General features: G+C 40.5%; 2 protein-coding genes across 13 annotated transcripts in view; one reads left to right on the top strand and one right to left on the bottom strand.

Annotated features, from left to right (window-relative positions):
- Positions 1 to 3,004, top strand: part of EPS8 (EGFR pathway substrate 8, signaling adaptor) — a 145,414-nt gene extending 142,410 nt beyond the window's left edge. For all 12 annotated transcript variants that reach the window (XM_065030116.1, XM_065030149.1, XM_065030124.1 and 9 more), the window contains one exon: positions 1,552 to 3,004. In XM_065030116.1, the coding sequence (XP_064886188.1) occupies positions 1,552 to 1,665 (114 nt within the window). In that variant the 3' untranslated portion in view covers positions 1,666 to 3,004. The remainder of the gene's footprint in view (positions 1 to 1,551) is intronic.
- Positions 3,005 to 6,557: 3,553 nt separating this feature from the next.
- Positions 6,558 to 23,846, bottom strand: part of PTPRO (protein tyrosine phosphatase receptor type O) — a 156,239-nt gene continuing 138,950 nt past the window's right edge. Inside the window, 9 exon segments of the mRNA XM_065030093.1 lie at positions 6,558 to 9,021; positions 10,172 to 10,292; positions 12,550 to 12,685; positions 15,181 to 15,335; positions 17,033 to 17,155; positions 18,179 to 18,313; positions 21,361 to 21,437; positions 21,940 to 22,030; positions 23,055 to 23,136. Of these exon segments, the coding sequence (XP_064886165.1) occupies positions 10,188 to 10,292; positions 12,550 to 12,685; positions 15,181 to 15,335; positions 17,033 to 17,155; positions 18,179 to 18,313; positions 21,361 to 21,437; positions 21,940 to 22,030; positions 23,055 to 23,136 (904 nt within the window). The 3' untranslated portion in view covers positions 6,558 to 9,021; positions 10,172 to 10,187.

The following is a 23,846-nucleotide window of genomic DNA, read 5'->3' as shown; positions in this document are numbered from 1 at the left end:
AATCACTACAGCAAAGGTCTAGCAGTCTGTTCCAGAAATTGTATTGCTAGGAGCAGCCCTAGGCTACTTAGCTGCGCTGTACTCTGACTCCAAGTAGGATGCGCCTGTTGTGCTGTGCCACAAGATGTATTGCAGTTGGTTTAGTTGAGCAGTGTTTCATACTCATCATTCTTGTTGTTATTGATGTTATCAGGAAGGTAAACTGTTTCAGCCTTGGCTGCCCAGTCATTTCCAGAAAAATATTTCCACATGACCTCTGATAAAGTATGTGTTGAGTACTTATTGATGTTTTTCATGCATGACTTCAGTAATGGGTGACTGCTGTACTTACTCTGTATCTGAAACCAAGTAAGCAAGGACAAGATGAATTAAAACAAATAACACTGCCCTCTCACCTTCATGGAGTTAATTATAAGCCCCATGCTTTGCCCTTCCACTCTGGGAGGAGAATGCAATGGTAATTTACCTAGGAGAGAAGCATCCTGGCCTCCTTCCGTGTGGACACCTAACCTGTCTGCCAGGTAATGGCATCAGATAATGCATTTTAATGGTTATAATGGGATACATCTGAATGAAATTTTATGTAATGGAATAAATTTTCAGAGTTCAGAATTGATTGAATGATTTTCCCTTTAACAGTCCTGAAATTTGTTTTACAAATTCCAAAACCAGTTTCTGATTCCTTATTCAGAGGCTATTTTGGAAGCTAGTTTTGAAGGTCGGAAGGTCATGTCATAGACAAATAACACAGTAGCAGGTACGGCTCTTACTTTATAATCCTCTAGTCTTATTCGAAGTCATGCAGATTTTGGGAAGTTCTGCTCTAGTGGTGGCCATGTTAATAACTTCTTTTACGTTATCAAAGCAATCTGTTTGAAGGTAGCTCAGCAGACCCATTTTTCACCCTAGAAGGTGAAATCAAGCCTTGTCCTCGCAATACTACACTGTTGCTGATATAGTAATATGATTCAGTTCTTATTTCTGTGCTGTAAATTTGAAACCTGTGTCTCTGAACAGCAAATGCATGATGGTGTATTGTGTAATGTGGGATACTAAGATTCAGTCCTTACTTAGGCCTTGGCTGTGCAAACCCATGTGCATACTTGAATTTTGTGTTTACATAAATCTAAACCTACAAAGGTTTTATGTGCTTTAATTTCTAAATATGATTGCCCTGATTTTTAGGTACTCAAGGGTGGAATCCTAACAAACTTTCTGAGCTTTAACCCTGCTTTTACTGAAGTCATATTTCACCCCATAAATATTCAACACTTGCAGAGGCTTTTGTGAGACTTAAAGATGCTCAGCAGTGCTGAAAGTCAAGCTGACACCTTTAATAGTCTGCAGGTTCTTTACTGGTTTGCATTTAAGGATATTGTGAATACTTTCCTGTTCCAGATGTCATTGAAGCAGATTCTTAGTGCATTTTCAGTTCTGGAGCTGGAAAGTGAGTTTAGTTTGTTCAAACATCCATCTTAATAAAATGCTGGCAGAGGAGCTTGATCATGTATCAAGACCATATGTAAACTCTCTTTCTTTTTTGATTTGTAGGCTAACAGTGGTAGTTCAGAACTGCAAGAAATTATGAGAAGACGACAAGAAAAAATCAGTGCAGCTGCCACAGATTCAGGTGTGGAGTCCTTTGATGAAGGAAGCAGCCACTAAAATGTCTTTCCTCTTTTCTTCCACTGTCCATAGCATTACACCATTCAGCTTTGCTTTAGGAAGCAGTGCAGGGCAATATCTTATAATATTGTAAATGTAATTAGCCACCATAAGGAAAATTTACAGTCATCTTCACAGAAGTACCTGCTGCTGGCTTTTCATAATTAAAAACAAACAGATGAGGAATTCAATGGAGGTTCCTGACAGGTGAAAATATTGGCACATGATTCATTTGCACCCAAAGATGAGTCTTGGCTTTATGGTATTAACCATTCCATGACAGATAAACTGGAACATGTCTTTGTTTGATTCATCCAAGGGAAGCTGAGCCAGCAATAAAAAATGTATTTTAACCCTTCAGTAATAATAAGGTTCTGAATCCCATTTCTTGCTGTAGAATGCAATTATGTCTTTCTGGCTCAGTCCTTCTTGTTATGCATTCAGCTGCAGGATGTTTAGTTAAGCCATTGATGGCAGCAACAGAAAATGAACAGCAGCCTGACATAGGCTGATTCTTTCTTGCATCACTCCCAAGGTGTTTTATTGCTAATGATGCTGTTTATAGCACAATAATACTCCGTACATTGATTTTATCAATACTTCACTTGTGATGAACTATAATATTGCACAAGAAGGAATAATTAGAAAATAGTAATGCAACTCAGCTCAAGGAAGTGATCAGATCCACTGTAGGTAGCCATGAAACAATTTGCAGTAATTTTTTTTTTTTTTTAGTATACTTGCATTTTTTGTTTGTAACTTAACCTGTCAGAAGAACTGTGTGTAATCTAGACTTCTTCATGTGCTGATCCCAGATGTCAGTGTTTCCTTTAGTAAAAAGCTATTGTTCCTTTCTAAATGTAATCTTTCGGAACAGTGGATTCCTGGAGGCAGAAAGAGGAGAAAAGGAAACATCCCTTCCAGCAAATACTATTTTTGAAGATGCAATGATTTTTGTCACAAAAATGTTCTGTTATTTCACATGGTCATGTGATTTTATATATAATATATGTATTATATAATATATATAATATCACTTAATTTAGACAAATTTAATCATCTGGTTTGATTAAGTTTCATAGTGCCTTTTTCACATGAATCAGCTTAAAGTCTGCAATAAACAGTATTTCTTGTCTGTTAAATAGTTGTATCTTTGTGGCTACAAAGATGGTATTGAAATAAGAAAGTGTTCTTGATTTTTGCCATTACTTTCCTCTTCCTCAGCGTACAAGGGAAAAAAAGAATCCTATTCATTTTTCATGAAAGAAAAAATAAAAGCTTAATAAAGGTGTTTAGTGCCATTTATTGTAAATGTCCTTATAAATATTTCTTCTGTGTATTTGTTACGTGTCTATTTATATTTTTACATTTAAAATGTGTTCTTTGTACCTGTGAAAAGTATGTAGGTTATAAACCTGCCATTTAAACATGGTTACTTATCCAGAAACAGGTCAAGAAGTGATGAATCCCAAACTGAAGACTCCAGCTGCTGTAGCAATCACTATAAGAAATGAATTCTTGTCTTACCCAGTGAAAGAAATGGTGAATCTTGATTGCTTTATCCCTATAGGAAATGTTTGAACAAGCACACCTGCATGATAACTGCATTGACTCAGCGTATACACACAGCTTTATGGGGGAAAATTGTCTGTCTCACTATCTGGTCCTATCAGTACAGGTCAAGCCCAGTCCTCCAAACGCGTGATGTGTTGATATTCTCTGATTCACATTTAACTAGCCTGAAGAGTGTTCACTGTACAGCAAAGTCCCCTACACTGGGTGGTGAATTATTAAGACAGTAAAGGGAGACCTGAAGCTACTCTTATGTAGGTGCTTTGTTACTTGTAAATACAGGAGTGGAAAACTTTTAAAAAGGTCTTTGAAACTCATTTAAAAATTAGAGTCAGTGTGTTTTCTTATGGAAAGTATGTCTAATTCCATAAAAGGCACTGTGTTGGTTACCTGTACCTCTGTTCCCCCGTTAATTACCAAAATATGAAACCAATATTCATATTCTCTGCAAGCTTATTCTAGTATTCAGTAAACTGTTTGCTTTTGCCCAAAAGGAGGCATCACGTCTGAGACCCTGCAGACTTTGTGGAGTTTGGCATGCAGAGGTGTTGGGGGAAGCACTCACTCATGTTTTGTCTCTAAGAGAAAAGACGTGGCTTCACAGATGGTTTTTTTGAAGCTGGGTCTCTGTGTAGCTGTTAAGTTTTATAGAAAGAGCCAGACAAGTTTGAATGTGGCCAGTGTGCTCAGAGGCATCTTTGGAGAGACTTGGAAAGAAAGGAATAAACCCCTTCCATATTCTTAAGGGATAAGTAAAATGAATCACTGGACTGTGGGGGGCAAGGTGGGACAAGGGGTGTTGGCTGGATCTTTTCTGTGTTGTATTTTCTCAGGTTTTTTTAATTAACCACTAATGGCTTATCAATCCAGTACAACTTGAGTTGTCTTTTACCCTTTAACTTTGCTGAATTAGGCTGTACGGCTTCTGCGTTAGTCTGTGAAATCTGAATGGCAGGTATTTCCCTTTTTGCTGGAATTTCTTTGATGTTTTAAGACACTGCAGGGCACTTCAGGCCTCTGCACAGTTTTTGAATTTTCAGCTTGTTGGCAGTTACAAGAAATCAAAAGGAGATCTCATTTGGGATCCAGCAAAAGAAAATAAAATATTTTCTTCAAAATGTTCAGTATCTTAAATGAAAACAGTGGTAAAATGCAGTGCTTCATTGAAAAAGTTTTCTTTAGGATATGAGCAGTGAGGATTTTTTTTTTTACACTAATATTTTAGAAATATGTAATACGTTAAAAGTGTATTTTAAAAGGAAGCAAAATAACTTTTTTTAAATGACAAGAAAGTGCCTTATTAGATGTGGGAAAAGGAATCGTGTCTGATAACATAGGAACTACTTTACTATTTTGCTGCCATTGAGTCTGACTTTTTAACTGGGTGGAGGGAGTGAGGTTTAGCAGGGTATGTCCCATCAGCAGTTTTATGCTTTCTAAGCACCTACCTTTTAAGATCAGCAAGGCACATCTTCCCACTGCTTTAGTCTGCTTGTTCCCTTGGGACATCACGAGGAGAGAAAACCACTGTGAAACCTCACATTCAATTTATAAAGAACACTTCAAACCAGAATTGATGCATGGAACAATTACTTACCATCTAGCAATTCCAATGTTAAACAGAGCTTTGCTCAGAGAAATTGTGGTTTGTGAGATTTTTATTGTTCCAAAGCATTGTGCTATATAAAAGTAGGTGCTTTTTGGAGGGCAGACTTCTACATTATTGATGTGTGCTAAAATCAATGGTTTATGGGGAATTAGCTGTGCAAAATTATGTGATACTTTGGAATGTGCAGAGGTCCCAGTGACTTTGAGTGTTTGTGAAAATCTGAAATTGTCCCTGGAGGTGCTTTGCTGGACAGTAACATCAATACTCTGCCAGTTTAACTAAGGGAACAAACAGGAACTCATGGATAACTATGTAGTGTGGATTAAGTCTTACTAATTAGGAAATCTGTAACTAGCAGAATTTTTATTTTTTTAAGTGAAGATATTTTGAGTTTTCAGGAAATACACAGAAGCGAGCTATGGCTGGAATACCAGACTCTAGTTGAAGCAGGTTATCTCCACTCTTTTTCCTGGGCTGCATCTTATGCATAAGGGAACCACAATTATGAATGAGAATCCATGTTTTTTGTGAAACTACCATTTTATAGGAGCCTAGTTTTTCTACTATGTTTTTACTTACTGTGGAGTCTGTGTAACATCTAGAACGTGAAACAAACAACCTTGGCTTAGTATTTGGTCTGATATATCAAGAGTGTTGTGTGCTCAGCCTCCCACCTTTGCGTGTAAGCAACAGCATTATGTATGAAGTGCAAACATGAGGGAATTTGTAAGCATGCATTGGATTCTGTGTTTAAATATTTTACAAACAGGTTGAATTTTTACTGTGGCTATGTTAAATTTTTGCTGATAAGTGCCTATTTAACTGCCTTTGGATCTCCAGTATATTTTTTTTTCGGTTTCTGTGTATTATAGTTACATGCTTAGGTTGCAGCTTTGGCCTTTTACTACTTTTTCAGCATCCAGACCAAAACTAGTATCAGGATATTAGTGTCTGCTTCTACTTCTTGATAATTTTTGTAGACTAAAAGAGGAACTGAAAGAAAATAGGGTGACTTGCTAGATGTTTCCTAGCCACCACTGCTACCTGTCGTAACAGCAGCAAACTCAACCCCCCTCAACTCCCATCCGTGTGATCAACACTAACAATGTTATCCTTTGCGAGAAATGGCTGAAAGCAACAGCTTTTGCTTGCCTGAATGAAACTACTGTTTTCACACAAGAAGTGGGAGGGAGGTGGTGTGACTGTGTGGTTAATAAACTGAGGGAAGGAAGGCCTATGTTGGTGCTTAAGATGATTATGTTGAATATTTGATTAGGGGCAACTGTGTCATCTTAAGGCACAGGAAAAAACCTGCAAAATGAAGTAAAGCACTAGTAAGGCTTCCCAACCTGTTCTTAATCCTTGTGTGAGGATGCAAGAAAACAGTTCTGAAGAACCATTATGTCAGGGCTCGGGGCACAGGTGTGCTAGGAGGGACAACACTTTCACACATGGCTCTAAAAGCCTCGTAACTCTTCTGAAACATGTACTTGGGTTTACTTGTTCATTCCTTCCATGGCAGCACACACAGCATGAGACAAGGAGAAAACCTGCCCTGGTTTTGATTAATTGTCACTCATTGTGCAGAGCTGCTTTTACATACATCTGGGTCAGTAGATGCTGTAAGAGAAGCAGATCCATACAGAGCATCAATGGTGTCAGCAGAGCTATAGGCATGAAACTCATAATTCAAAAAACCTATTACAAATCCTGAAGCTTCAGACAGCTTTATAGCTGCGATGACTTGAGAGTTTTATTTTGACAGACACTGGAATCCATATAAAAACATAGCAGAAGCCCAAAACATCATTCTTTTGGACTTGCTTTAAAAGTGTGTGGTGAGGTAAAACCAAAAGTATGACATGTGCACATGAATGTTAAAAAAAGTAACCTGCTTGCTCTGGTCTATGCTACAGAATAAATCTAGACACACTGACAATGACTAGCAGGAGAGAGGAGGCAGTAGATGAGAAAGCAAGAACATTTGTAGTGTTTGTTTTCTGTTTGTTTTTTCCACTACTAGTTCTGTAGAGGGCTAAGAACAAATTTCCTGAGTAAAAATATAATGGAACTCTGAAATCTATTTTTTTTCAAAAAGCATGACGGCAAGGTTTGAATGATCAAATGCTCATTTATAATTCTCTCTGTTCAAATTAGGCCTGATAAATGTTTGCTGTTTCTACTGAAATGGCAAGCCCTCGAGGTAAGACACGCTGGTGAAATAAGAGAGAAGCATGTACCACTGAAGCCTTACTTGTTAGCAATCTACTCCCTGACAACATTTGCATCCATGTCTCCGCATCTTATTTAGAGAAACAGCATCTCTACTTAAGGCCTGGACTTCGTGGAAAATGTAGAAATAATTGCATGAGAAGGGGGGGAGTGCAATTCACATTTTACTTATTTAATAATCAGAGGTAGATACCTCTTTTTTCAGTACCCTTCACAAGGACCTGTTTTATTTGGGGGATTATGTTAAGTCTATGCAGTTGTGCATAATATATATGGGATAGTTCAAACAAAGTTTTCCACTGTAACTTGACAAGTAGATATTAAAGGAATATACATCTATTTACCTACTAGTGGAATAACCCTTTCGAAGAAAAAAATCAAATATAATCTGAAGGAGGTTATCAGGCTCTTGGAAGTAGCTGAGCCTACCGAACTACATCCTGGTACCCTGACAGGTGATAGCAGGCAGCGCAGTGAATAAAAAGCATATGCAGGTGTGTTTGCTGTTTTGCTAATAGTGACTTCTTCACAGGTAAGCAATCCAGTGTGTTTACTTTCAGTTCAAGTTTGTTTTGATTACATCAAGTACCATTGCTGCTAACTTCCAACGAGGTGACACAAAGCAAGAAGGTATAAAAATGCCATCAACATAATTCTGACAGCATCCATGTCACAATACACAATGATGTACCGGAATTATACAAAGACCAAAAAAAAAAAAAAAAAGAAATATATCTATCTATCTATCTAATTATTCTGACTAGAACTGAAACTGACAGCAGAAAAGAGCCCCCCACCCCAACCCCAGAGCCCCTGCAGGAATCCATACTGACGCTTTGGAAGCCTCATAGCAATAAAGTGATAACCAGCCTTCACATGCCAAAACCTTGTTTTTGTAACATGGTGAATTCCTGACTCGGAGAAAATAATTACATCTGTTAAAGCACTTTTTTCTGTTTTCTTCCCACCTGTCCAACCTGAATCAGCTTCACATTTTTACACAGGGTTAATACTTATTAAAAATAAAAAAATGAGGGGTTTAGGCACCATAGACTGCTTGGACAGTTAAATGCTACAGTAATGGAGTCTAAGATATCCCAGCTTTAAACTCAGCTGCACTTTGATTAGATTCATCTAAAACAAGAGCCTGATAAGTGGTGTTACTGAAAAGGTTGGCAAAAAGAGCAATCCCTCTGCTTAATTATTAGTAGCTCAGTTGAGAACCAGAACCAGCCCATCGCTCATTGTTGGCTGCCTGCTTCAGGCTTCACGGTTTGGATTTCTGCTCCTCAGTCCGTTTCTTGGGTCTTTAGCCTCCCCATGCCCTCTCCCCGCCCCCTAAACCCACATACATCAGTGCTGTAGGAAACAGTCAAATCCATGTACCCGGCAACACCCCCCACCCTCCCACCCCCTTTTCACAATCTCCAGGTTTCTTCATGTATGTTCATGCCTTGCTATTCACTACTGAGGTATTATTAGATACTAACAATGCCTGCTCTCCTATGGACATTAGCACAGACCAGTGACACATGAAGAAAGCTCTTCAGTCAACCATTAAAAAAATATTGCACTTACTTACTTTAACCTTAAGCCCAACCTGCACAGAAAAACAAAACAAAAAATCAAAAGTACCAAACAAAACCCCAGCACTCTGGAGCAACCTATTTTATGCACATATTATAGTGTCTTTTCCTTCATGTTGTTTAGCTGAATTTGGTCCAGTATTTTTTTAAAAAGTCCAGAAAGTAAATAGTTCAAAAGACACCACAGGCTCGTTAAGGCTTTGTCTCCCCAGTGCTTCAGAAAGGTAAAGTTGCTTTCTTTCATTGTCCGTGTACTGCAAAGCAGCGGTCTCTTGTGGCAGAACAACTGGCCATTCAAACCATCCAATCAAAAAAAAATTAGAAGCAAGGGAAGATGGGTGTGCTTCATGGTCTCACCTGAAACCAGACAACACAGAACAATTTAGAAACAAAGAAATAAATACATTTCTTGGCATTTATGTTTTCCAGCATCAGTACAGGCTGGGACTGCAGCCCAGCACTACAAGAAGCTGGGCTCTGGGACTCAGAGTAGTCACAACAATAAACTACCAGGACATTGGGAAAAGTGGGGCAAACCGAGGTTCATTTTATGGGCAAGGGAATGACATACACAGGGGCTAATAGCAGCGTGTGTGCAACACCACAAGCACATAGCAGAGGTGGCTGTGGGCCAGCCCTCCAGTAGCTATTTGAGAAGCCAATTTGTGTTGAAAGTCTGTAGCTTCCTGCTTCACCCAAAAGCAAATACTACGGTTGTGGCTGGTTTATTACTGCCACCCAATGAACTAAAGCTCATCAACTTCAACAACAGTGATGTGTGGCCTCATGGCTTGTCCCCACGGCATAAGGAAATGTGTTTGCTTCCATGCTTTGCATAGCCAGAAGGCCAGAAAACCTCCTGGTAGGTCAGAACCATGCTTTACTCTGCAGCTGGGGACTGGGCTGGGCTGGTTACATGCAACAGGGGCTCAGCGGAAAAGCAAGATAGTCACTTAGCTTATGCTATCAGCAGTAGCAGTTTGAGACCCCCCTCCTGTTCCGTGGTTCTAGTGTCACAAAAAAACTCCCCAGTGTTTCATGATGGAGCTTTTTGATTACCAGCTTGCCCTCCAGCAGGCTCTGTTGACACAACAGCAGTGCTGGCAGAGCATCCCCAAACCTCTGCTGGCCTGGGTAACCTGGCAGTTGGTAAGTGACTTGGGAATGGCTGAAGATATAAAGTCTTACTCACCTTTAAACTTTACAAAGTGTGTTAGGACAAGTGGCAGGGAATGGTTAGCTGAGTCACTCAGGATTTCTGGATTATCTTCAAATGATGAGTGTAACAATACACCCGTGGAAAGTATAGTGGAATATTTACTGTGAGAGGCCAGAGGGATTTTCCTCGCACTCTCCATGTGAACATCAGCCCAGAGAGGAATGAGGCCTGGAAAGCTCCAAACCCCCAGTAAAGCTCCTCAAACAAACACCCATAATGCTGGTTGCTGCCGAGCAGCCAGGACATGAAGCTGTGGGCATGGCACATGGCTGGGCTTGCCTGACTTACCACCTGGGACTTTGAACTAGGACTTGCTGACGTTCTCATATATGACATCGCTGATGCAGAACTGCTGCTTCTTCTTTTGCCACATCATTTGCACACACTGGTGAATAAAAATGTATTGTTCCTGGAAGAAAAGACCAAATGAGTCGGCATCTTTGCACCTCAGAAAGCATGACAAGAACCCAAACAGTGAAACAGGTTGATAGTTCATGGTAACAGCCTGCACAGCTTCTCCATCTCTCCCTCTTCAGCCACTCTCAAAGTACAGTGAGGTGTCTGCTCCCAAAATAATAGCCTGCACTTGTTACAGTTAGCAGCTGGGGAAGCACAAAATCCACTGGAGCTGTGCTGGTATCATAATCACCCATCATAATCACCCGAATGAGGGGAAGGGAAGGGAGGGAAGGGGAGGGGAGGGGAGGGGAGGGGAGGGGAGGGGAGGGGAGGGGAGCTAAAGTCAGTCTACTTCATATTGCCTGAAAATGCATTCTCAGAAAGCTACCTGAATGCTTTAAGTGCAACAAATTGCCACATATGCACCTGAAATATTATAATGAACTTCATGTTCCTTAGTACTCTACTTCTTTACCAATAAAAACCTGAAACCTGATTTTGTTCACAGAGCAGTTAATTATTTGGGGAATTATCTACCTCTGTACAAATGACACTATAAGTAAGCTGGGCCAATCACATGCACTGTTATATTTGTGGACAGGTTTCTGTGCAGTAAGGCTGGGGTTAGATTTGGTTTTGGTTATGGACTGGCTTTTCTAAGCATTATCATAATACAGATTAAATACTGTAATTCAATTTGAAATAACCTTAATTGATGATTTTTAGATTTCAAAGAGAAAGAATGCAAATTCTGATGAATCCTTATGCTAAGCTTTATGTGCACTAGGCATAGCGAGGAAGTGAATCTCAAGCAAACTGTTCCAAAACCTGAGTCTGGAATTTAGCCCCTGTCCTCAGTGGTCTGCTGATGCCAGGAAACATCAGTATGAATTTGGAGTGTGTTTCAGACCACAGAGATGCCTGGATTTCCTCACAGCCACTAATTTGGAGTGACTGGTTTCAGTTCAGGGTATTCTCCAAGCTAACCCTCTTCCTGGGCCTGTTCAGCAAGTTGCTGCCAAGTTGCCAGTGTACAAGGCAATGTGAAGCCAGATAATCTCCGTGTGGTTCAAATGTGGTAAGGAAAGCCTTTTCGGTGGCCTCTGCGTCTAAGTGTCAGTGCCAGCCAGTAACCACTTTGACCAGGTTTGGCCACTGCCTAGAGCAGCAGGGGCTCAGCGACCACCAAAGCCCAGCCCTTGACATCAGCCCCAGGCAGGCAATGAGTTTGTAGGTTAAAAGGAAATAAAAAATAAAAATCACATCATCTCTGTAGTGGTAATACAGTCACAGCTGAAATAAACCACCAGAATTTGTTTCTCTGGTCTTTACGTAAGGGTCTGGCTTTGGATTAATTTAGTGAATTGTGATGAAAAGTGGTAGTTTAATAGGAATGATCCAGAATGGTCCAAAAATAATGACCGTTTTTTTTTTATTTCTAGATGCTAGTTGTTGTCATTGCAGGATTTCCTCCTTCTCTTGTTTCTCTGCTAATTCCTTGCTTTCCTCTGGGTTAAACAATGCTTGGCAACATATTATCTGCCAGACTCAGCTGGCAAAGAGTGATGGTGGGAATTCCAACTGTATGTAGGTTGTTGGTTTATATTGTGTATGGCCAGTGACAAGTACAACAGGTATGATATCTTGCCCTCAGTAGAGGAACTGGAAAGGTTTTGGATGCACAGAAGCTTCTGCTTTGGAAAAAGTTTGTGACTTTTTTCCATTATATATTCTGACAGTATAGCTATTCTCCTGACATTTGCCTTAAAAATAGAAGAAGAAATATCCAGCAGATATTCAGGCAGGGAGAGGGGCAGTGAGAGTATGTGGCAGACTCACAGTTCTTTTGTCTGTTTTGTTATTTGTACTGCCATTGTGTGACTGAGTTCCTGTGACTGGCCAGATTATACCCTCTTGAACAAACCTGACTGGCTGTCCAATACTAATACCTTTCATGAGTCATTAATCCCCTCAGCAAACCCAGTTCTTTTCAAAATGGTTAGAAAAGTTCATATGTTAATCTCTTCTAAGGCACTGTTTGCATATTAATTTCAAAGAAAGTGAGAATAACTCATCCATTTTGGAAGATAAAAGCACATTAGTAATGTGACAATATTACAATGAAGACGAAAACTTAATTGTACCTATTCATAGGTATTTTGTCAAGTGTTCAAGGGGAATAATAGTTGTTGGACATGAACACGTTTCAGAGAAGTATGAAATATATCTGATGATACATTCACAAAGCTGAAGCGAACTGATCTTACCTCTGTTTGCACCATGGACATTCTGTAGGACCGCATGTCAGACACCAGGCCCAATATATCTACAAACTCGTGATCACGGATGTGCTGTAAGAGCCGATCCAGGGCTATGAAGGTTCCTGTTCGTCCCACTCCAGCACTGCAACACACACAGACATGCATCTCATGTCAGGCTTTTCTGATGGGGGGCCAGAAGAAAATCAGTGGTACCACAAAAAGCAGGTGTCCTGCAGCTGCAGGCATCAGATGTAGCTAATCTGAGGTCTGACAGGCTGGTTAATCTATAGGATTTAATGCAATGCTTCCTACTTTGTTTAGATAGAATGTATGGAGTGAATCACTCCACAGTTATTTCACCTTCTCATACTCCTCTTTACACACATTCACCTGCAGAACATTTATGCACACACTCATCTACCCTTAGCTGTCCAGTTTTCCCATTTTCACTGCTCCCCTCAAAGGTTTCGCAAGACATCTCTAAACACAGGGGTTGTAGCTGTAACTGCAGACACCCGCTCAGTGGTGATTGCTGCACAGGGCCAGCTGGGATTGAACCTTCATGATTCATTTCTACAGCTCTCCACACAGCAAAGCTCCTGGCTTTTCAAAGGCACCGCACTACTCCAGTTCATCCTCAAAGGACAAATCACCCAGAACAGTCTGCACTCCAGGACTTCTGCCTTGGAAGCATGTAGATGGAAACAGGCAGCACCCACTTGGCTGACAAATTTTCATCCCCTGCTAAGGGAAGCTTAGTGGCTAGAAAAAAGACACATTGTTTTGAATTAGAGATTCTTAAGTGAATATGATTCCTTGCATTGTGATTTCACACGTAACATTTGATTTCATTATGGATGTGGCTTTAGAGGTTCACATGGTGTCCCAACACTATACCTACTACTAAGGACAGAAATATGTGTCTTAGCAAAAGGTCTTTCTGCTGTCCTGTGGTATTTTTCAGAAAAAAACTTGAAAGTATTTGCAATAAAGTTGAGAAGTTAATCTCAACACAGTTCAACATAACTGTCATGAAACCATGTTTTTTTTAACCCGTGTTTAACAAAAATGCCAGTGTCTCTAATGAGATGAATAGAACAGAACAAACTTTTGACAGATTAAATAATTGATAAATTCATAAATAACAAATGGAGAAGTTGTAATGATGTCACTTCCATGCCTTCTTTAACACTTGAGAACATTTGCGCTGATCTATACCTATGCATTCTTTCTCCCCCTTGCCACTAATTTCATAGCATTCCTGCTTTTAAACTATGTGGCCTAAGATGTACAGTATACTCTAAAAATGCTATCTTAAAATAACTCTTTCTGCTGCTAGAAGTATCCTAATTAAAAAGAAAATACTACAGTTGTAACCCAGCTCTCTGACTCTTGCTTCTATTCCTTCGCAGAACAATTAAATGCTGTATGAAGGGCTTGGTTTCACAGCACTACACATAAATCTCTTCCCTGGCTTACTAGCACCTTGCTGGATATTAGGACTCCCAGAACAATTAATTTCTCCATTAAGTTACAGGGAAGGGCCACATGATTTGCTGCTTTTAGAACTGCTGTTGTTGTTTTGCATTCCAGTAGAACACTAAGTGCTATATCTGGAACTAGAAATGATATTGCTATAAAAGACTGTTTTCTGGGAAGGAGCTCTCAAAATTGTGCAAAGTGGTGGCAAGAGACAGTCAGTGCTGACCATCACATCAGCACCAGGAAAGGCAGCGCTGGAGAGTGCTGGCACATTGTGCAGCAATGTAACTGCTGCCTCTGGGGTAGGTGATGGAGGCTGACATTAATCTCATCGAGCCTTGACTTCCACCAGGAGTGTGTCACCATAATGTACACACATTCAGATATCGCAAACCACCTATTTACGTATTTCTGAGAAATCTGTTCCGAGTAGCTCTCGCATGAGGAGCCACAGAGAGGTTTCAAGTCAGCTGGGAGAATTGCATCAGAAGCCAATCTGGTATGACATCTTCACTAACATGGCAGCTGCCACCAGAGACACTAGGGGAGCATCTCAATAGAAGGCCAGATGGTGCACAAGAGACAAATTTGACAGCATATAAAACAACCTTCCTCAAAGAAAAAAAAAAAAAAAAAAAAAAAAGAAAAACCACATATAACTGTAAGCAGGGGATACTGGTATAACTGTTAGCACAAGATAGCACTCTCCACATCACCTCCTGAATGCACTGAAAACTGAATGACTGAAGGCGGAGGATCTGCACAGGGGCATACATCTGCTGGGTAGCAGCACGCTGTGGCAGGCTGCTGGCCAGACTGTACCATCCATGTCATGAAGGTGTGGATATAGGAGAGCAGAGGCAGGCTCTGAGCTGGTGTAAAGCAGGATCATCTGCTGCCCCTCCTGAAGCCATTTGTTGATAAAGTCCAAAGAAATTACTCTCTTTGAGAAAGGAATGCCTTCATGTCTATGGCTTGGGCCTGAAATCCCAGCCCCACTGTAGTCAGAGGGACACTAATCCTTTACCCTTACCCCACAGAGAACCATCTCCAGCTAACAGGTGAGCAGAACCCCAAAAACCTCTCCTTCCAGTGGTTTCCCAGCCTATTTAATAAGTTACATCCTTTAGTTTTCCACTTCCTTGTGGTGTTTACCTGCAGTGTACGATCATGGGGCCTTTACTTTTTGCTGATTTCTGCCTGACCATCTGTACAAACTGGAGGATGCTTTCAGCAGCGTTGGTCGTGGGGACACCATGATCTGGCCAGGCAGTGTAGTTAAAATGCATCACATCTTGCACTTCATCAGCCTAATGGGAGAAGCAGAATAGCAGCATGTTCACAGGAGTTTTAACGGTACAGTCACACTCAGTAAGAATTAGGGTTTTTTTGTCATTTTGTGGTGCTTGTTGTTGCTTTTTTTGGTGGTTTTGTGTGTGTGGGTTTTGGTGGGTTGGTTGGTTGGTTGGGTTGGGCTTTTGTTAGTTTTGTTTTTTTCGCCCCCACTTCCACCCTGGCCCCAATAAAGCCTAAGAAATTAAAGTCAGGCAAAAAAGTGGCGAAGAATTTACATGATATCTGATTGAAAGGGGGCAGAGGTATCAGGCCACCCTTACCAAAAGGGCATGAACTGTTGTTTCTGGGTTTGGGATTTGTGTTTTTCTTTGTTTTTTTCTTCATGGTGGTTTGATTTATTTTGCTTTTAAATCAATAATTGTTCCATCTTTCAAGTCTCGTTTTTTTACTCTTTCTTTTCTATTCCATTCCCTCTCCTTTTCTCATTTTGCCACAGATAAAGAACAATGTTGTTGACAAACAATCAGGACTGGACTCTGAGAGTTTTTGTTTTCAAGTTTAAATAAAATAAAATAAAATAAACCAATCCAACAAAAAAAAAAAAAAAAAGAAGAAAAAGTCATTACAAAGGCAAAAGAAATATTTAGAAAATCATTCATTATCATAAAAAATATTTATAATGCTAAAAACTCTAGTGGCTTTAGGTGAAATAAGATTTTCAACACGATGCATTTTGTGTTTGAGACTTAAAGGAACTCAAGAACATGGGGGGTGAGCGGTGTCATCACAAAAACCCATGGCAAGTAATGACTTTAGCTTTGCTATTCTGGGTTAGGCTAAATACCCATACTGTGGTAACCCCCGTCCAGTCACAGACAACAGCAGATCCTTAGGCAAAGGATATTAAAAAATTAGTTCACTGTAAAAGACCCTGAAGTAGCTGGTCTGTTTTGGTAAAGGACAGTTTACCTGAACTCCAAATTGCAGTCTCATCATGATTTTCCATAGATACCAAAAGCCCAACACATTCTGTTTTATATATTTCACTTCAAGCCTGCACCTCATGTACACTTTGCAAATTTTGCACACTTTGCAGTGTGCATGGCTGTACAGCACAGCTGAGCAGGACTGAGGTCCTGGGCCAATGCTGATGTGGCAGTGCCCAGCTTTTTTCACATCCCCTCCGTATCTCTGACCTTTCCTTCACAAGCTGCTGCTGCCAACAAGCGGGTCGCAGGAAACAAAACTGGAAAGACATGCTTGAAAATCTGAGCGGCTTTAATTTGGAAATCGCATGCTCTCACATGCGTTTCAATATTTTACAGGAATATATGAATATTGCAGAATTGCCCTTTTGAAAAATATTTTCAATTTCTACTTTGGTATTTTCAAATTTTGAATAGCTTACAGTAAGAAAATATGCCTGAGATAAAGTAGTTTACACATTTGTTGTCACTAATTATTTGGACCACAGAAATGTCCAGAGCTCTGGTACAACTTTTCAGTCTTGCGCTTTGCTGAGAAATTCACAGAGACAACAATTTTAGGGGCAAGCTTTGTGATTTAGCCATTTGCTCAGGCAGAGTGAGGGTAAGGCCATCAATCTCTCAGGCATTTTCCACTGAATGCCAGAAATGGACAAAAGGTAAAGAAAAGGCTTGACCAAAATTACTCCCACCCTTTTAGCAGTCATGCAAAATGTTTCACTTACATAGCTAATTCGGAAATTCCTGTAAACCCAGTCTGTGTGCTCCTCCTCCAACAGCATCTCCACCGTGATGTCTCCATATGCAACAGGATCTTCTGTAAAAGGCCAGTAATGATCACATTTCACCTGAAAGGGAAATAAATATATATATATTGTATATATATATATAGACATATATATATACAATATATATATATTGTATTTATATAGATATATATATATGCATATATAAAAATGCAATCAAAAGCATACTGAACCTAAGTTTTAGAAAAGTCTACAGCGCTATTTAATGCTGCAATAAAAGTTAATGTATCCTGCAATGACTTTCTGCCTGATCATTCCTACTTGTGTAACTATGGACAGAAGCTATACATTGGTTTTCTAAAGGGTAGCATTAGCATAGTGAAGAACAGAAATGCACAGTATCTTCGTAGATTGTTACTTTTCCTAAGAGAATAAGTCTAAAAGGAGCAAAATAGAGGGCACAAGAACATGTATACATATCTAAAAAATAAATTATATTGCAAATATTTCTATTACAATGTCAAGGAAAACATAAAGCACAATATTTGTATTTTATTATTATTATTTAAGCTTAAGAGAATCACAGAATGGTTAAGGTTGGAAGGGACCACTAGAGGTCATCTTGTTCAATCTCCATGCTCAAGCAGGGCCGCCCACAGCAGCCTGCTCAGCACCATGTCCAGATAGATGGATTTTGAATATCTCCAGGGATGGAGACTTCACAGCCTCTAGGCAACCTGTGCCAGTACTCAGTCAACCTCATAGTAAAAAAGTGTTTCCTGATATTCATATGGAATATGAATTAATTTGTGCCCATTTTCTCTTGTCCTATCACTGAGGGGTCCCTTGTCTCCATTCCCTCCCATCAGGTGGGAAGATCCCCCTGAACCTTCTAATTTCCAGTCAGAAGAGTTCCAGCTTCCTCAGCTTCTCCTCATGTGAAAGATGCTTCTGTCCCTTAATCATCCTGAAATGCCTCACGTTAAATGAATTAATTGCCATTCCAGTTCTGGTTATAATGCTGTCTCATGAGCAGAAAACAATGTGAAGAAATTCACCCACCAGAAAATAAACATGTTTTCAGAGTAGTTTCTTTTATGCCATGTGCACTATTTTGTTACATACCCTTCTTTTCTCATTACACTGAGTGAGCATAACAATAATTTGAGATTTTTGCTGGAGAACCATTTTCCAAAAATCATTCCTAGTTTCTGGCAGTGGTCCTTGGGTTGCAATGTATTCCTGGGTTGAATTATAACCCTAAGAAACAACGAGACAGGTGCTGTTTACCAACATTATTAATGCTTTAGAATACATATTTTTCTGTGGCAGACATATTTTTTAACTTGCTCAAGTTCATTTTGTACTTTTAAAAGTGATTTCTAATATAAAGAAACTACTTAATTATTTTTTGTATTTATTCTGAAATTACAACTTTTGCCAGGTTTTCATGCTCCCAAAGTGTAAGCAATGTAGAATGAAAGACAGAAGATCAATCTATTATACAAATCCTTTGCCCTGAGAACAGGAAACGCAACATTAAAAAAGCAAGTAATGAGAATCCTAAATCAAAGTTCCAGCTTCTTCCAGACTCCGTAATCTAAGGGTTTGTTTAGTTACAGACATAAAACCAAATATAGATGCTGAGCATGCACATCCCAAGTAGTGCCTGTGGTGATTTTTAGTCACTGATGTAAATAGAAGGTAGCAATGAGCAGGATTATGTGCATGTGTTTATGTCGTAAGGACTTAAATCAGTAAAATATTAATTAGAACTCTGCTTAAAGTAATAGAGAACATGCTGAGTCAACACCCTTAACAGATTATCATTGCTACTTTTTTTTTGAGGCCCAGATGTTTTATAATCATGTATTCCTTCTCTTATCTCTATCAACATGCTTTTAGTTGGAAAGGCTCCTTCTCCAAAAACCAAAGGATCCACAGAATGGTCATTTTGGCATCTGCTACAATCCTCTTTGCTGAGATTGCGCCATCAAAACCACATTTGGAAAGTTATTTCACATTCACACAGAATCACAGAATCGACTGGGTTGGAAGAGACCTCAGAGATCATCGAGTCCAACCCTTGGTCCAACTCTAGTCCGTTTACTAGATCATGGCACTAAGTGCCATGTCCAATCTCAGTTTAAAAACCTCTAGGGACGGCGAGTCCACTACCTCCCTGGGCAGGCCATTCCAATGCGTGATCACTCTCTCTGTAAAGAATTTCTTTCTAATATCCAGCCTAAATTTCCCCTGGTAGAGTTTAAGCCCATGCCCCCTTGTCCTATTGCTAACTGCCTGGGAGAAGAGACCAATCCCCACCTGGCTATAACTTCCCTTCAGGTAGTTATAGAGAGTGATGAGGTCACCTCTAAGCCTCCTCTTCTCTAGACTAAACAACCCCAGCTCCCTCAGCCTCTCCTCATAGGTCTTATGTTCAAGTCCCTTCACCAGTCGTGTCGCTCTTCTCTGGACCCGCTCCAGCACTTCAATGTCTTTCCTGAACTGAGGGGCCCAGAACTGAACACAATACTCCAGGTGTGGCCTCACCAATGCAGAGTACAGGGGAAGGATCACTTCCCTTGTCCTGCTGACCACGCTGTTTTTGATACAGGACAGGATACCGTTGGCCTTCTTGGCCACCTGGGCACACTGTTGGCTCATGTTGAGCTTCCTGTCAATTAGCACCCCCAGGTCCCTTTCTGTCTGACTGCTCTCCAGCCACTCTGCGCCCAGCCTGTAGCGCTGCAGGGGGTTGTTGTGACCAAAGTGCAGCACCCGGCATTTGGCCTTATTGAACTTCATCCCATTGGAATCAGCCCATTTTTCCAGTCTATCCAGATCCCTCTGCAGAGCCCTCCTGCCTTCCAGCAGGTCGACACTCCCTCCCAGCTTGGTGTCATCAGCAAATTTGCTAATTTCCTAATAAGAGCAAAAGATATATCCAATACACAGCATGATCCCATGTAAATTGGTCAATTTCTATGCCACTACAGTATGCAGATGGTAAAAATACATGTGATTTGAGATCACTTTCCATAAATGGCTTCCTCCTATAAGTCAGCTCAAATCTGAGTGTCTGCACTACACAGTTTGCTGTTTGTTTGTCTGCATGGGCTATGTCTCACCTAAGTGTCAATTCTCCATTACCACAGACACAGATCACCACTATTATCTGTGTCTGGAGGCAGATACTCAGTGGAGAAGCAAGCATCAGGAAAAGCCAAGCATTAAGATGACACATTTGTCCCAGTTTCTATAGTCAGTGTTATGCTGTAAGCAGAACTAAAGAGTTGTAAACTATAAAAAGTAGAACTGAGAAATCCAAAAAGAACAGCTACATAAAATCCTATTATCCATAATCCCTTGTCATAGAAGTTTCGTGACTTGCAAATGATGCTTTTGAAGGCTGGAACATTTTTCTTTCTTGATTCACTGTGAGCTCAGGCACTTGCAGCTTGAGGGTTTAGGTTCATGCTCTTGACACATAGAAACTAAGTGCAGTCAGCGTTCTCAGCAGTATGTGCATGGGCGATGCCGCACTGACAACAGAGTTTCACTAACTCATCTGAGGGCTCCTCCCTTTTCCATAATGCTGACTCGGCTCTCTCCAGGTCAGCCAGGGCCAGCTCTGTCTGCTGTTCACGGCCAGAGTGCAGAAATGCTAATCTGCCTATGGTCCCCAAGTGCAAGGTCTTTTTGAAATAGCTGCTGTGGTGTCCTGCCTCCTCTCCATGCAGAGGTGCGCAATGGATGTTGATCTTCCTGAATACAGCTTACAGAGAGCCGCTGCAAGGGGGCAAAACAGAGGGGGGAAAAGCAGAGGGAGGCACACCAGGAGCACCAGCAATGAGGCAGAAAGCAGAAGCTCCCTCCATGCACCATCTGGGCTGTGTGCATTTTGTCACTTGTGGAGTATCTGGCTTAATCCATTTTTCCATGTGCTCTAGAAACCTGGAAAATTTTCTCATTTAAAACTTTATGTTTTTCCTTAAACTGTCTTAAAAAAGCACTGAATCACTTAACATTTCCTCCATGTTTCTCTACCAGTCCAATCCAGGTTTCATGAAGATTCACAGCTCACCCAGCACTGCTGTGGCAAAATTTGCCAAAAGCCTTCCCCAACCCCCCTCTCCTTTTAATTTTTTTTCGTGGCTGGTGAAAAGCAGAGTTCCCTGTAGGCAAAATATTGGAAGCTGAAGAAGATGCTGAGAATGCGACTGAGCTTCCAGGAGATACTGTGCTAATTGCAGGTGACATGCTCTACCTGCTGTGCAGGAGACTGACCAAGTCTCAGTACTCACAGGAATGTAGTTGGCATTAATGTAGTCAGATCCCTCTTCTTCATTCATTGAAACTAACCGGACACGACTAAAATCATCTGTAAAAGGAAAAGGATAATTTGTCTCTCAAACATGGCACTCTTCTTGAACTAGGCAGAATTAAAATTAACCCTATAAAAACTGAAAAAACCTTTTAAAAAATAGAAAATGCTCACATTTACCAACAGAGAGCAATGTTTGCTTCAGTAAACACCACATGGGTGCACCATCATTGCTATTCTGCAAAATACACTTTCCAGCTGCCATCTGTTTGGGATCCCTTAGGTTTCATCAAAATAATAAGAAAAACATAGTAACACTACTGAGTAGTAGAAAGGACCTCGTGTTTCTCACCTCCAAATTCCAGTCTTGCTAAACATTCCCAGAAAGCTGTCTCTTCAAAGCTAACAAAAACATCCATTGCTTGGTTGTCTCTAAGCGCGGGTTTTAGAACAGGCTTTTATCAGTCAGAAAATCTGTCCAGATTCTCCAGTTCTCTTATTAAGAATCTTCTTTCCCTCTCAAGGGACTTTAGCAGGAGCCTGTATGCATTGTACTTACATGGCAGGATATTTGTGTAGCGATTTTTACAGCGATTCATGGGAAGATCAGCAGCAAAGTGGGGTATGTTGAGCCCAATCAGTTTTAGCTCCTGAGGTAACAGAAAGAAAAACACCAAGGTCAAACTCACAAACATTCAAAAAATAATTATTTGTGAAGTAATTACTTGTGGCATGTGCCAGACTGTAAATGACCGTAAATAACTTTGTAAACTGACAGCAGCACTACACTGACTTTCCTGTTCTGATGCCTCTGAGTCTGGCTCCAAGCACGTGGAGAGCAGTTATGTGATCTCTCCTGCTGATGCTGCCAACCCACAGTTGCCCTCCAAGGATGTGACTGGAGAATGCTCCTCTTCACCCACACTTAATTAACCAAAATAGTATCAAACCAGGGAGGCTGATAAGTTATTCTGCCATGGTCATCCATCCCACTTAAAGGGCTTTCTTCAAGTCCTGAAGTGGCTTATGATCTGTATACTGGGGAATGCTTGGAAGATCATTACCTTCAGTAGCTATATCCAGTATATGAGGACTTTTCACTGGAAGAAAGGGAACATGTCAGCCACCTAGAAAGGTGGTTAACACCCTGACAGTCCTCCCCAACCCCTTTTAATGTTCAAATTTTTGGGAGCTAGCTCTAGGATGGGGGCTTTTTAGTTTTATACTACTAAACTGACTTTAAATTCTGAGTAATTAAGACAGTGGACTTGAACTGATCATAAAGAGACCCCCTTACTCCTAAGGAGATTTGTGATATTACCTTCTCATTCCAGTGCTGTCTCTCAAATTATGGGTATTAAAAAAATAAAATAAAGATATTAAAATCCTGTATTCAACTCAGGCTGCCAGCATGTCCTAAACTTAAAGGAAGTGTGTTGGTCTGAAAATTTTCTTGCATTGAATGTGATGAGCCACTCAAATCAGCTTACTAAATGCAGCCTTTAATGACATCAAGATCCGCTTTTAAATTCTGCAGAACTTGAAGTTGACCCACCTAGCAACAGCACACACTGAACAACACAGAGCACAAGAACATGCCACAAGAACCTAACATCTGGAAAAAGCTGGTCTAGGCATGGCATGTAGGAGAGGACAGAGTCCTCACAGATTTACCTCAAATTGCAGAGAAAATTTATAATCTGAATCTTTAGCCATATCCTTGATGTAGCCATCAAAATCATCCAACTGGACAGGGCTTTAAAAAAAAAACAACACACACAAAAGAAAGTAAGGAAAAAACCCTTTTTTTACTAAGTTTTATTTGTATTTTTCCCCAAAATACTATCAAGTCATGAATATGTATTTGCAAATGTTAATGCTAGAAAGGAATCACAAAGAAGGGAAAAAATCTTGTGATTCAGTGCCACCAAATGCTGTTTACTTGCAGCATACCATAATAGCAACCGCAAGACAGGATGAGAGAGGGGCACTGATGCCTCTGGGTGAGCTGAGTGCTGGTGATGGTGACAGTAAGCACCCTAGTTTGGGGGGGTTTGGAATTGTCCCACTGGAGGGAAACCACTGGTCTGAGGTGAGGGGAATGACACACACACCCTTCTTATGATTCCCTGTCCCTGAACTGCTTCTGCAGGTGAGTATGCCCCCAAGGCACAGGTGGCACCGCAATAAGCAGTGATCCAGAACTCCATCACAGACCTGCTCCAAGCACCATCCCACCAACATGCTTCCAGCACCAGGGCAGCTGTGGCTTCATGCAAGTTGCCTCTTGTGCTGTGTAAATGTTGCTTTCAGATAAGGAAAGCATCTGGCAGAGGGACTTTAAAAACTCATGCAGAAAAACGGATTTCATATTTAGGGTTTGATTTTTTCAGAAGGTCTGAAAAATAAAAACAACAAAAAAAACCAAACCCAAACACATCACCTTAAAATAGCATTCTGGATGCC

This window comes from Columba livia, chromosome 1, assembly GCF_036013475.1.
Source record: "Columba livia isolate bColLiv1 breed racing homer chromosome 1, bColLiv1.pat.W.v2, whole genome shotgun sequence".
Classification (NCBI taxonomy): domain Eukaryota; kingdom Metazoa; phylum Chordata; class Aves; order Columbiformes; family Columbidae; genus Columba; species Columba livia.
This window is presented reverse-complemented; position numbering and strand designations above follow the sequence as displayed.